The sequence below is a fragment of the Cyanistes caeruleus genome, chromosome 3, assembly GCF_971803275.1.
Source record: "Cyanistes caeruleus chromosome 3, bCyaCae1.hap1.1, whole genome shotgun sequence".
NCBI classification, from domain to species: Eukaryota; Metazoa; Chordata; class Aves; order Passeriformes; family Paridae; genus Cyanistes; species Cyanistes caeruleus.
This window is the reverse complement of record NC_141703.1, coordinates 85,910,343-85,924,352: the sequence shown is the minus strand read 5'-3', so window position 1 is coordinate 85,924,352 and position 14,010 is coordinate 85,910,343. Positions and strand designations below refer to the sequence as shown.

Below are 14,010 nucleotides of genomic sequence, written 5' to 3'. Positions count from 1 at the left end.
TGCCTGTCCCTCGCTGAAGTCGCGCTCTCTCTCCTCTCCTGTGGCCCGCAGCACAGGAGCAGCCGCAGGCAGTGGTCGCATCAGCAGGAATGAAAGGCTTCCCGGCATCACCCTTCCCGTGCTCCCGCTGCCGGAGGCGGTAGCAGTCCCTCTGTCGCTGGGATTTGCCATCCCCACCAGCTGCCTCCGGAGTGACTTGTATGAGCAAGGGGTCGCGACCACTTCACAAACCTGCTCTGTAGCCTTGATCCTTCTGATTTTGTCCCCACTTCGTGTCTCTGGTGGACTCCTTCCATGTTTTGTTGTTAGACTTTGGGATGAAGGACCTCCCCCAACTCCTGTAGGCTTTACCGCTGAAGAGGATTTCCAGGTCCGGTACACAAGTTTAGTGTGCTTGAGCATCCTGGATGTCATTAATAAAGCTATAAATGTGAGATACGAGACTGGCCTGTTCAGAGGACATCTCTCTCCTTTTGGTGTGCGGCCAGAGCACATCCACTTTCCAGGAGTCTATTACTGGAAAGGACAGATGTTCTTTGCCAGAGTTCTGAGGCTTTTGCATCCTGTAGTTAAGAAAGAAATGCTGCATTTAGTGAATGCACCAGCATGCTGGAAAAGGTACTTGTTTGAGAGAAATTTGGGAGGTTTCCCCATGGTACGCTGCTTCAGTAGTGAAGAACTGGGGAAGATGTGCTGCTGGCTCCTGGAAAACTGATCTGTTTAGTCCTGCTGTGACTCCACAGCCACAGAAGTCAGGTTTATTTACTCACACTTAGATAATAACTGGGAGTTGCCCTCACACCTTCTACAGTGTGATCTCTCCCTCTACTTCCTATCCAAAGAACTCAACTTACTGCTGATATTTAAAAAAAAACAAAACCAAAAAAGGCAAATCACATTAAAACAGAGCTCTTAATTCTTTCCCACCAGCTTTCACTTCTCCAGTTCTTCACAAATAGTGGTGTCTTTGTGGTCACTCTGGGCCAGCAGGCAGCCTGGGCACTTAAAAAGTGACAAAACTGGCAGGAGAGACACCTTTATTCCGAAGTATGACAGAACATGGACATACTGGGAGAATTTACCAAAGAAACACAGAGTAGGAACAAAATCAGATCTGGACACTTAAGCTGTGTCTGAATCCTGTTAGTTACTTTCCAACTACACAGATTGTATTCCCAGCTAAACTCTCCCTTGTGAGTATAGCAAATTCTCTCTCTTTAGATTTCTCTTATTATTCATTTGAAGCATTTAGGAGAGAGTTTCTGCCTCTTGTCTTGCTCTGCTGTCTTGTGCCTTCCCCTTCCTTTCAAGCACACACTCCCTATCTTGTTGTCCACAGGCCCTACCTAAGACTGGAAGGAATCTTCTGGGTGCAATATGCTACCCTTGTAGGCAAGTGGAGAAGTTTGCAGAAATATCCAATCCCTTCCCCAACATGTGCATTGTAACAAATTGGCCACTCTGTGTCACGTAAGTGTTCTCCCATGCAATAATTTCTCAAATTTAGAATATGTCACCAGAAGGGGGAACAGTCAGCCCTGTTGGAGGTGGCAATCATCCCAATTCCTTTGTTGAGCATGCTCAAAAAAATCATTGGAAATTAGTGTACTGTGCTGAAAAAGTGCAGCCTGAGCTAGACCAATATCCCCATTCTAAGCCTGAAACAGAAGGGATCAGAATGTAGATTAAAACAAAAACCAGCCAACTGTGCAGCTAAGAGATTTCCCAGGGTGCTGGAAGCATCAGTACTCCTCACCATAGAGTCACAGAATTTTTTAGGTTGGAAAAGACCCTGAAGATCATTGAGTTAAACCATTAACCTGACACTGGCAAGCCCAACACTAAACCATGTCCCTAAGCTCCACATCTGCATCTTTTTAAAAAACTTTCAGGGGTGGTGACTCAACCACTTCCCTGTGCAGCCTGTCCCAGTGCTTGATAACCATTTTGGTAAAGAAATTTTTGCCAATATCCAATCTAAACCTCCCCTGCTACAACTTGAACTCTTCTCATCAGTGGTCAATACTTCAAAAGAAAAGTAGCCTTTCCTGTTGTTGCTGACCACAGAATCACTAAATGGTTGAGTTGGGAAGGAACCTTTCAAGGTCATCTGGTCCAACCCCCTGCTCAACTCATGCCACCTACAACCTGGTCCATCTACAGCCCAGGACTCTGTCCAGGCCACTCTCCACTGAGGGACACATGACCTCTCTGGCCAACCTCTGTCAGTTTTCAGTCACCCTCACAGTAAAAAAGTATTTCCTGATGTTCAGAGGCAACAACTTCTGGCTTTCAATTTGTACCCATGGCCTCTTGTCCCATCAGTGGGTGGGAAGAGTTTGACTCTTCTTGTACCCTCCCTTCAGGTATTTATATACATTAATTGGATTCTAACCAAGAAGTCTTTTCTCCAGGCCAAACAGTCCCAGACCTCTCAGTCTTTCCTCCCAGGACAGAAGGTCTGGTCCCCTTATCCTCTTTGTGCCCCTTTGGTAGATTCTCCCCAGTACGCCCCTGTCTCCCTTGTACTGATGCTGTTGAGATGTTGACTTGGAGAGACTTGAGGAATGCCAGCTCTCAGTGCCTGCCTTCTGTCTCAAGCACAGTCACACTGGTATTGGGTGTAGACAGAGTTCTCAGTCCAAAGTGGAATTTTCCAAAGCTCACAAGGCTTGCTTTTTGAACCTGTGCTGTCCACCTCTACTACCTGTTTGACAGCAGTTGGGCTGCCAGTTTGTCGTAGCCATTGCTTATCCATTTTTCACCTTGTAATCTCATATTCTTTTTTTTTTACCTTGTGCTGTCACTATCCCGCTACTTCTGCCCTGAAGGGAGCTCCTCAGAGCAGCATGAATCCTTCCAGTTGCTGCATTGGTGTTACCACACTCTCTTGCATTGACAACAATTAGAATACCCCAAACTTTGTGGTTAATTGCCTTCTCCATTAGAAGCTGTTCCTGAGACATCCTCCATCAGGTTCGAAAATGAAAACTGCTGCAGTTCCACTACTCTCCATTCCATTTTAATTTTGGTTATCTTTAGCAGCTGGAGATAGAGGTAGCTGCTTCATGTTTCTTGTCTTCTGAATATAGCCTCGGGTTTCCTGTTTCATAGGCGTTGAGCCCTGTTGTTCAACAGCCTGATCGAAACATCCTTTTGTGCACACTCCTTTTGCTTTGACATGGAGGCAAGCAGATCAGAAATTTCTGCAGCTGATGAAAGCGAGGAAGTAATGTATACTTCTGTCAAATTCTCTCAGACTCCTCCGCCGAGGGCCAAAGCTCCACAGGAAAAAAGAGGTAAAGAAAGATAGATGAGGTAGGTCAACCAAAAATTTTACTCTGAGTGAAAGCAAGATTTGACAGAAACACTCTCAACTGGCCACTGATTCTGAGTGCCAGCTTAGAGAGCTGTTGCTTTGGTTCTAAAGTTACCGTGGATATTTTAATGAGATAAAAGCTGACAGGTTAGAGACCCAACATTTTTCCCTTCCCTCTCACCCACCTCCTTCAGTGTCTACTCTTGGGCATTCAACCCAGGCATCCTTTTCTTCAAAACTGGTTTAAAGTTGTTTGCTTGTCAGCAGCAGGAGGTTGTGAGCAGTAGCTCTTTGAAGGGCAGGCAAGATGTGAATGCAGATAAATTAGAGGTGCATGCTAATCAGAGATCAGAGACAGAGAAAGCATATGAGATCACCCAGCCTGTCTCCCATGGGGGCTATGCAGTATTCTTTTGTGATTTTTTCCTGTTTTCTATGTTCTAGTGTTACATATCTCCCAGTGAGCAAATTTCAGCTTTTGCCGTGAAACAGTTCTTCAGAGCACTTTGCTATCAGGAAGATTTTCTTAGTGCTTTCCTTAAATTTTTTCTTTCTTTATTTCTTTTCCATTACCTTTGATTAGACCTGCAAATGTCAGAATGAACAATTCCTCTGGCAGCTTAGTTGAGAAATACCGCCTTCAGAGTCAAACTTTGCATTGGTGATAATTCTTTGTAAATATTTTCTTCATGCAAAATGGTGGGGGGGGGGGGGGGTTGAACTAGATGAGCTTAGGGCCCTTTCCAACCCAAATCATTCTATGATTCTATGAAATATCAGTGTGCTTTAGATGAGTTCTGTTGCACTGGCTGCAACACTAATGGTTGACCTTAAATTTTCAGAGGTATTAAACTAAAGGGGACTCTCACTGTGGAATACAAGATTTTTATATCCTTATCAGAATAATTTTATATACCTGTGGTGTTTACTGCTGCCTGATCACTTGCTTCACTATGGAAACAAAGCCAGCATAGAAACTCCCCAGTTCCTCACACTCCATCTGTTTGAAAGGCAGTCTTGCTTTTGCATACATTTTCACCAGAAATGATGTTCCTTTGTCACATCAGAAAACACAGTAACATCCTTGCATTCCCTGCCATTCCTGTTCACCCCCACCCTGTTGAAAGGGGAGTAACCAATGCCCTCTTGAGATGTTTGCATTTTTCTTTTTAACATCTCTCCACATTCTTTTATGGAACTTCATCTTTTTGAGCTATGGTCAGACAGCCAAAAATAAGGAAGCTGATAATTGGACACACTTTTTGTGCATATTATTTGATTATTTCTCAGCTCTCTTCAGCTTGAAAGAGATCCCTAAGGAGCTCACTTTAAGTACTTTCCTTTTGGAGGTCTTCATGTTCACTTCTGTCCCTGTCTCCATCACTTCTGAGAGGTGTGCTCTCAGGTATTTTTCCTCTATTCAAATTCCTTCCCTTGCCGACTTTGTAGGCACAGTATCACAGGTGTGTAGATCTGTATTCTGGTCAAGCCAACAGGTTTTGGTGCTTATGGACTCCTCAAAAACGAAGAGCTGCCCTGGTTTGTTTCTTCTGTTTGGCTTCCAGAAAGCCTTAGATATGCTGCACTACCAGAATGTCAGTACAGCAGTCACGTAAGATAGTGTTAGCCTGTGTAGTAACAGCAATAACCAGGTCTGTGCCACAGCCAAGAACAGAATCCTTGTATCTCAAACTCTCCTCCTTGGCTCTAGGTAGTCATGCTGCTCCCATACTCAGGTAGGCAGGAGCTGAAGGGAGCTATGACATTACGTATATGACATGGCTATGACAGTGCCATGACATTCTTCAGATTGTCCTAGGTGAGTAGAACTGTAAAATGCTAACAGCTTTCAGTTTTTGAACTGAATCTGGACTTACAAACCTAAAAATACATGTCATGTTGCTTGCAAATGAATGGAGAGTATCAGAGTAATTTCTCCAGAGCACTGAGAGACCTATTGGGGTGTTTTGTACACAGAAAGTGATAACACTGGATTTACATTAAATGTCTATCAGTCCAATTCATTGCTTGGATACACTATTCCACAGTTCATCAGACAACTACATGGAAATATTTCTGGATGTTCCATTCAGATTTTCCTCCTGTTTCAAACTCATCTTAGATACTTCCCCCATCCACTCCTACAGGAGCTTCACATGTAGTTCGGGGCCAAGGATCAAACAGAAACCCTTAAACCTGTTTTAAAAAGAGTGAACTGCAGGGACTCCTTTTTGCAGCAGGTAAAAATCCTGATTTGTGAAATACTTCATTACACTTCTCTGGATTGATCCCTGCAGTTCAAGTGCAGCTTAAATTCATCTCAAACACTTCCTGTTTTCCCACTTCACTTTGCTTTTTTTTTTTTTCCCCCTTCCAAAATTATGTAATGCCGTATTTTTTTCATTTTTATAAGCTTTGGTGACTCTCCCACTGCTGGTGTTGTGGAGGTGCCATGGGATTTTGTTTTGATGATGAATAATTCCCTTTTTTCTGCAGTTGGTTTGAAACAATAGAGAGTGAACTGCTCTATTCATTGCCAGGAGGCACCAGCTCCATGCCCGGTGCTGACATTTAAGGATTAACTGTTTCACAGACTGCCATCCTGATTGCCTTGTCCTAGCAGTTTTCCCTAAAATGTAACAGTGATCTGAAGGATGCAGGAGACCGCATTTTTGGAGAGGCAAGAGAGGAAGGAAAACAAAAGTACAAATGTGATCTCAGAACCAGGAGTTATGTTTGTTTCATAAGATGTTTATTCCCTTTTGCCAAGTTTCAGTTGTAATCTGCAGAGAAAAACCTCCACCCTACTCCTTAACCTCGGGCTGACTTCTTTCTCTTGAGGCCTAATCTGATGACAAAACCCAAGCTGACAAGAATACAAACAAGAGGAATAGAGAGCAGAGTCAAGTTTAAGTTCCAGAACCAGTCCCTCAGTTGCTGTCCCTTTATGAGAAGCTGAGGAGTAGATTGTAACTGAAAAGTCCTTCTGCATTTTGTCTCTGAAAATTGATGGGGTTTTGTAATAATGATTTTAAAAAATAAGAAATGTTACTATTTTAAAACTATGCTTGGGACAGCTAGGAAAGCCTACAAGCTTCAGGAAATGTTCGAAAACCCCTATCTTAGGAAAGATCTTTCTATCAGAAGAATGACGCTTACAACAATGCTCCCTCATTATCTCCCTCGTTACCTTAGAAACTTCTAGGTAAAACCACAGGCCTAAGTGTATTGCTACAGATGAGAAACTGGTCTTAACATAAGTGAGCCTGCAAACGGCTCAAGATCAAAATAAATTAATTTTTATGAATTTACTGATCTGGTCTACTTTCTGTATTTGGACAAAGCTCCCAATATTTAAAGGATGCACTCTTGTTTTTAAGTGGAGCCCCTTCACCTTCTGTTTTAGCACTGGCTTTCTTTGTCTTTCTCACAATATTCTTTGTGTGTGATCTGCATTTGTTTTCAACCTCCACCAAGAGATCAAATGTGTTTCTTTGGGTCTTGTGACATGATCAAGAGAGAAGTGCCTCAAATTTCATGAGATCCATGGGGATTTTGTTACTAGATTTGGGTAGAGGGCTCTGGAACAACACAAGAGCAGGATGTGGTACATAAATTAGCTGCACATTTACTACATCATAGAAAGTGCTGTTGTCTGTGCAGCTATCGTACTGAGATTAATGAAACAAGCAAACCAAACTCCCCTGGAGCTCATCCGTGCCAGTAAGTGCCATCCTCTTCTGTCTGGAAGAGAGGAGATTTTAGTGCTGAGATTTCAAATGTTTTATGCAAAGCAAATGACTCTCAAGTCAAACACAGCTCCAGGAGATGGCAATGGAAAAGCAACATGCAGCCTGTAGGTTAACATGTCATGCTGTGCATAAGCACACCTCTACAGGCCAGTCCTGGCCAGCCTTTTGAAAGTAAGCTGTGCTGGACTACAGCAGAAGTTGCCCCAAGGACTTGCCCTCTGCCACTGGCAGACAGTGAACAGCAAACGGTGGTGAAAGTGTAAAGGGGGAGATGTCCCAAGGTCTTCAAGGCTGGTTTTCCCATCCTGTCACCCCACCATGGAAGATGAAAATGTTGAACTGCCTTGGGAAGATGTAGCATGACCATGTGTCTGAACCTCTAAACAGGATGCTGAGTTTAAACCTGTTGTTGTTGCTGGGAGAGCTGGGGAAAAAGCTCTGGATTTCTTTTTACATGTAAGCTGGAACATGGTGGCTGTAGCAATGCAGCTCTGTGGTTTCCATCCCAAGCTTCAATGCTGAGGTAGGAGCGGATTTGTTGGGAGGCTCCTGCCAGCACGAGGTATCACATGGTGCCTAGGTGGCTCCAGCTCACTTGTGGTAGGTGCTTCTTCTGCTGGGAAGGCTGGACCATAGACACTGGACCAGCAGGCTCTGTGGCCAGGCAGGGACAGAGCTGTGGCTGATGTGGAGAAAGGTACCCCCTGGGAAGTTCAGGCAGGAACTGGTGGCCCCAAACCCAGCTGAAATGGGGCCCTAGGCTGATGGGCAGGGGCATGGGGAGGCCCCAGTTTGGCTGGGCAGGGACAGGGATGTCCATCATGTGCAGAGTGTATACAGACATGATGCTCTAAATAGTGCAGTTCTTTGTGCAAATGCCCAGGACACAAACAAACTATGCAAAACCACTGACAGATTTCATATGGCCACTGTTCACTATGATTTCTTTTCTTTTTTACAGCTCCCTGTCTGTGGTCAGCACTTCTGAAGGGCTTGGCCATAGGCTTCGGGACACTGAGCATCTCCCTAGCAATTGCTTTGATTTGGAAGATGAGTAAGTGCACAAAGGGCTGCTGAGCATAAGCATGAACAACCAAGTGACACATCTAACCACAGGAACTCCATTACATGGGGTTAAAAGCAGAAGCTGTTCTAGATTTTTACCAACTTTATATACCCACTGCCTGTGCAGAATATTTAAAGAATATATTCCTCATGCAGACTCCAGGAAACCCATTTCAGATCCTGCGGCAAAGAACAGTTAAACATATTGAAAAGTCTTTGTAGACTTGCCTGCTAAATGTAGTGGTAAACTGTAGAACAAATAGGTCTGTAATATACTTGTACACATGCAGATAGTGCTAGACCACGTGGAGGAGCTTATTGTTTGTTACTTAAAATCCATCCACCTAGGGTGGGATGTGATCACACCATACCCGCAGAGAATGATCTTTTTTCAGATAGCCACTGGGTATCTGTGTGGTTCAGTGGAAACCTGGGGGTGGGGTGAGTGTGTGCATGCTTGCCACCAGCATCAGAGTACACATGACTATTGTAAGATTTTGAAATTACACTGTCATTTTCAGAATATTGTCCTGATTTGAGTTTTCTGCTTTTCAGCTATCCAAATGAGTTCTCAGTAGGTCCTTGCTGACAAGTGTTTCTGTTGGTTAATGGTAGAGTACCAGTATTTTGACTTCTTTACATCTTTTTCAGGTGACTGCCACCCACAGTGCCCTCAACAATGGGTGGCCTACAGAGGGAGCTGCTACTCCTTCTCCACAGAGAAGAAGGACTGGAATTCCAGCCAGGAATCCTGCAGGGCACAGGAAGCTCACCTCCTGGTGATCAGTGACACCTGGGAGATGGTAATGGTTTTCTTTGGCTTTGAGAATCTCCCATTTCCTTGCAGATACCTAAGTGACTGACATACAAGCAGTGCTGTCACTTCAGCAATATTTTGGTTTTAAAGGAGAAAGGATTTACAGCTGTGATGTTACACATCACAAAGTTTGCAGGAAGCAGAGGAACAAAGGGGAGAAAAGAGAGATGAGGGTCACTGTCAGGTACTCAGAATCATCCTGTGAAGGATGGTAGTAGACAGCCTTCTCCACTGCTCCTCTGCTTCCTCTCCTATTCCCAATAAGGCTGATATGGATGATTACAGGAAATGACCGTGATACTGAGCAGGCATTGCATTCATTACCTACAAACTGATATGTCCCCAGTCTCAAGGGGAGAGACTTTTTTTTGCTTTCTTTTGCAAAAGCCATTCTTCTCCTCCCTGTGACCGCTGCAGCTCCTCCTGCGCAGTGACCCGTGCCATTCCCTGTGTTCATGCTTAGATCTATTTCTTTCTCAGTCTCTTTTCAATGCTTACTTCCTTTCTCTGCCAAAGTACCTCAGCTGTGCTGGTGAAATAAGGAACCACATGTTCCACTGCAGGTGCTCTCTGGGGGCAGGGGCATGTGTGGTCACTGGAGAAATGGGTAGTGCTGATTACTGGGGCGCTGAGGCACATCTGCCTAAGTAGAGCAGAAACCTTGATCCTGTTTTGCTCAAGCCAGGGCTTATTAGCTCAGGTCCAGTGAACGTGGACAGCTTCCAGTCCCTGGACAGAAGTTGCATTGTGTGAAGTTCTCTGGAGGATTACAAAGCCAGGTCTCTGCTTGATTGGAAGTATGTACCAGGTTCTCATATTTGCTTAGACAAATCCTGACTCCTTGAGAAACAGGCATCTTCCCCAGATTACCTATTTCTCAGCATGAAGAAAGCCTTCCTGTTCCTGCTGCTTTCTTACTACCATCTCTGCTACTACAGTATCACCCATTATCCCTGCTCAGACTCACCCATCTCAACAAGACTTTGCTAGCTATCTTTGCCTTGTAGTGCAAAGGCTGTGATTGCTCTACCTCCAAGTGCTAGGGAAGCGCAGTCATCTCCAAACCACCAGCAACACTCCAGTGATTCCTCAAGCTGCTCCTATTCCCACAACTTTACCAAGCCAGCTTTGTGAATGCTTCTCTCTGAAGATGTCTTCTCTGAAACTTTGTTTATGGCAGCAGGAGATAAGGATGGAACCCAACCATACCCCTGAAAGCTTGCTGTTCTTTGGTTGCAAAGATGGACAAGACAAATTCACCTCTCCTGGATTTGTCTTTTTTGTGGGGAGCAGGGTTGGGGAATTTACTTCAAGGCTGAATTTCTGTTGCAGGCTTCAGCTTTTAACATTAATCAGGGGTTAGAAGTTAGCTAAAAGGAAATGAACACTGGAAACACATAGGAGGAAAATGTGCGTGGAATATAAAGAGCTTCCGTACTGGGTTTATTACACATATCTGTCAGTGCTGCACTTCTTGCCCTACCCAGCCCTGATTTTACCTTTAATTGTTAATACTTCATATTAGCTTTCTACTTAGCTGTATAATAGGGTGTTAATACTAATATTAATAGCATACCTTCCTACACAAAGCTCTGTGCAGGAAACTCCAGGAGACTGGGGTGCAGTTCATAGAGTCATAGAATTATAGAATCACAGAATATGCAGAGTAGGAAGGCATCCATCAGGATCATTGAGTCCAGCTTCTGTCCCTGTCATTAGCAAGTGTGGGGAAGCAGTATTGTCAGTCACTTAAGGAACAGTGAGGTGAAGGGATGTATCTTGCTCTCTGTTCTCTTTACTTATCTCCATTTTCAGGCTGGCTTTCATTAGTCACTTTGTAATTCATCATCATTTGTAGGATTTGTTCAAGCGTATTCAAGCAAAATATTTTTGGATTGGACTGAGGAACAGTGCAAGCTCTGGATGGATTTGGGAGGATGGCTCTGTATTAAGTGATGCCAAGTGAGTTTCATTCTGTTTTAAAAACAATAGTGCTTATTCAGATTGCCTGGTGTTCCAGAACACCCAGAGTTCCTCCTCCAGATGTCAGGAGCTTTCTTCCTGGGCAGATTTTCTTCTTCCTGTCACCTGTACTGCACTAAGCTCAACAGGGTTTACTTTTCACTGCCCTGCATCTTGTAAGGGCATGTACCCATGAAAAGCAGGTCAAGTGTTAGTATCTCACTCTCTACTTCCCTCCAGCTGCTCAGACCAAGGACTGACTTTACCTGCAGCAGCACACAGATGCTTGGTCAGAAAGGCATATGGCTTTACTGGGTTTACCCACCTTGCACCCATTCTGTTGAATGCTGGTGTCACTGTGTGCAAGGACCCAGCCCTTTCCTGCTCTACTGGTGCCAACCTAAGTCAGAACCTTTATTTTATCTCAGTCTTTACTTGGACAAAAGCCAGTGTTTTCTGTGAGGGAAAACATGTTTTTATCCAGTGACTTTGCCTGGCCCTTTCCTTTTTATGGCAGTTAAGGCAATGAGTTAGTTTCTAAAGCCTCTCCAGCAAGGAAAACTTGCCCAAGATCTCACTGTCAAGAGGTCAGTACTCTGAGCACTTGACTTAGTTCCCTGAATAAATCCAGCTTTCTGTTCCTACAAGCTCCTTGAAGGCAGTGATCATTCTGTGAAATTTTCACCACTGCCACTCACATGCTGGTGATATCACTGCCACTTCTGGGAATTGTGTCTATGTTTGGTTCTGATCTGGGTTCTATGATGCCAAAATTACTTAGCTGTGGCAGGTAGATAGGTTCTTTAGGGTATGTTTTATTTTCTAACAGCTGCCTTTTGGAGGTCAGGTTGTTTCTCTTCCTCTGGGCTACACCCTTCAAAATCAGATGTTTTAAATTTCTTGTCTCCAGGAGACAATCTAAGTATTTTCTTTCATTCTCACTACTGTTCCATGTCTCTTGCAGGGTCCACTCTAACAGCCCTGTGCAAAGTTGTGCTGTCCTGATGCAAGATCAGTTTCATGCCTCCAGCTGTGAAGTTCGGGCTCCATGGATCTGTGAAAAAACAGTTAGATAAATCCCATGTGCTGTTTCATGTCACAGCAACCTCATCAGTGGTATGAGTTGATTGTTGTCCTGCAAAGTGAAGCTTCACAAAAGAGCAAGGACTTGTCTTTTCCATACCTTCACTAAAGTGTTTTGCAAGGGCAGGTTTGTTGTCCATAAGGGTGAATTACTCTCAGCAATAGAAAATCTATTCTCAGACCACAAGTGCTGGATTACTGCTGTTTGTGACCAGATGAGACCTGGGACATATTCACTGGTCTACTCTTTCCCTGATTTATTCTATAAGGGCAAATAAAATCTTTGTCACAACAGGTGTCTTCAGACCTCTGAGGGGCACATAGTCATTTTCTCTCACTTTTAAGTATCAGATTTCATTTCCATTCCCTGCATCTCCATTGTCTAATATCAGAAGGACCAGGAAAATGAGGCCTGCTGTTCATTGACAGAAATATATAAACATATTTCTCCCAGTGGCAACTTCTCCTTTTGCATCCCAGTGGTATGAGTGGGAGAGAAGACGGTGAAAAGAAACTGCAGCTTCTGTAAATCCAGCAGTGAAAATAAATCTCCAGGACTGACTGCACCAGACCAAAAGTGTGTACCTGTGCCATTTCTTCTCTCTGTTGGAAGGAATTAGGCAGGTTTAACCAAGCTAGTCAAGAGACCGGACTTCTGGAGTCAAAGGAATACAGATAATGCTGTGTAATTATTTAATCCACCAAGAACCTGTTTTCCTCCCCACCTCTGCCTTTTCATACTGCAGATAGAGGAAGCAGTAGACAAACCTTAATGTGATGATCTTTCAGTTCAAATAGAGCAGAGACAGATTCAGAGTTTGAATGCCACAAAAACACTGTGAATATTTGGGAGCACTGTCTTCACTTCTAGACTGTTCAGTACAAGAGAGACATGGACATACTGACTGGAGAGTCTAACACAGGGCCACAAATATGATGAAAGGACTGGAGCATCTCCTCTGTGCAGAGAGGCTGAGAAAGCTGGGATGGTTTATTGTAAAGCAGAGAAGGCCGAGGAGAAATCTTATTCCTACAATCATAGAAACACAATAACCAACTTCAGCATTTCAATTCAGACTACATATTCTATTCATTACTTCATATTTTTATTATAATTGCAGGAAATCCTTACCAGCTACCAGTGGTATTATTTCCCATCTGCTTAACAGGATGCTTAACATGAAGGTGTCGAGGTGGATAAAGACAAAAGTACAGATCTTAGCATGCTTAGCTAAGTGGATGTCTACTGAGCCTCATATAGAGTTCACTGAGATGAGAGTCTCAGGTGAGAATGTTTTACAGCAAGGGTGGGTCTGCTTTTCAATAACCATGACTGCAACAGGCAGACCTGGGGAAAACTGCAGTGTAGTAGGAGGTCAAAACTTAAGTTTTCATCTTGGGTTGTCTGGGTTACTTTGAGTAAGTCATTTTATCTGTGCCAGAGTCCATTTAACTATCAAAAGACAGTTCCTCACTCCCAGAAAGTTGCCAGACACTATGAAATAATGCTGAACATTTTGCTTGCTTTGTCAAAATGGTGGTAGCATCTGTAGAAGGAAACCTACCAGTTACCTTACCAGAGAACAGCACCGAAGAGACAGTTTCTCATATTATTGTGATACGTAGGTGAGATGAGCATGTCTCTGAGCTTGCCTAGTGCTTGAATGTATTGAAAACATTTCTCTTGATTTTTTGGCTACAGAGCACATTTTTGACCAAGGTCCTAATGATCAGGAGCTGGCTTGGGAGCTCTGGGAGCTCTGCCATGTGCAGTTCTGCATCTTGTCCTGTCGGGTTTGTGTTCCATCAATTCAGCTCCTGACCTTCACCACTGTAAATTGTCATCTTCAAAAAGGCTTTGACCAGCCCATATGTACAAATCCTCTTCTCTGTGGGTGAGGCAGACTTTACTGGGTTACATTTCTTTTGGGCAAGCAAAGCAATCTTTAGGTATCAGATGCAGAAGGAAGAGCCCAAATCCGGGCTGTCTTTTGCGCAGTCCCCAAGGAAAT

At 43.8% G+C, this 14,010-nt stretch overlaps 1 protein-coding gene and 1 long non-coding RNA gene across 3 annotated transcripts; one reads left to right on the top strand and one right to left on the bottom strand.

Moving 5' to 3' along the window:
- The first annotated feature begins 3,122 nt into the window (after positions 1–3,122).
- Positions 3,123–12,575, top strand: LOC111925726 (killer cell lectin-like receptor subfamily G member 1). Of its 2 annotated transcripts, XM_023922259.2 has the most exons (5): positions 3,123–3,299; positions 8,033–8,125; positions 8,788–8,939; positions 10,812–10,915; positions 11,880–12,575. In XM_023922259.2, exons 1-5 carry the CDS (start codon positions 3,182–3,184, stop codon positions 11,989–11,991), a joined length of 579 nt encoding a protein of 192 aa, XP_023778027.2. In that variant the 5' UTR covers positions 3,123–3,181; the 3' UTR covers positions 11,992–12,575. The 2 variants fall into 2 exon arrangements, with proteins under 2 accessions (XP_023778027.2, XP_086738540.1); XM_086882414.1 differs by lacking the exon at positions 10,812–10,915.
- On the bottom strand, positions 8,984–13,264 carry LOC147654301 (uncharacterized). The gene is made up of 3 exons (XR_015284905.1): positions 13,131–13,264; positions 12,767–13,028; positions 8,984–12,601 (listed from the first exon to the last, which is right to left on the bottom strand). It is a non-coding gene; the product is annotated as an uncharacterized LOC147654301 (long non-coding RNA).
- Between the last annotated feature and the right edge of the window lie 746 nt (positions 13,265–14,010).

What these genes read in the sequence shown, in the direction of transcription:
- LOC111925726 (XM_023922259.2), top strand. Translation starts at nt 3,182, where the DNA reads ATGGAGGCAAGCAGATCAGAAATTTCTGCAGCTGATGAAAGCGAGGAA. An exon ending in TGCTTTGATTTGGAAGATGA is followed by an intron (nt 8,126 to 8,787) that starts GTAAGTGCACAA and finishes CATCTTTTTCAG; the next exon opens with GTGACTGCCACCCACAGTGC. An exon ending in TCAGTGACACCTGGGAGATG is followed by an intron (nt 8,940 to 10,811) that starts GTAATGGTTTTC and finishes CATCATTTGTAG; the next exon opens with GATTTGTTCAAGCGTATTCA.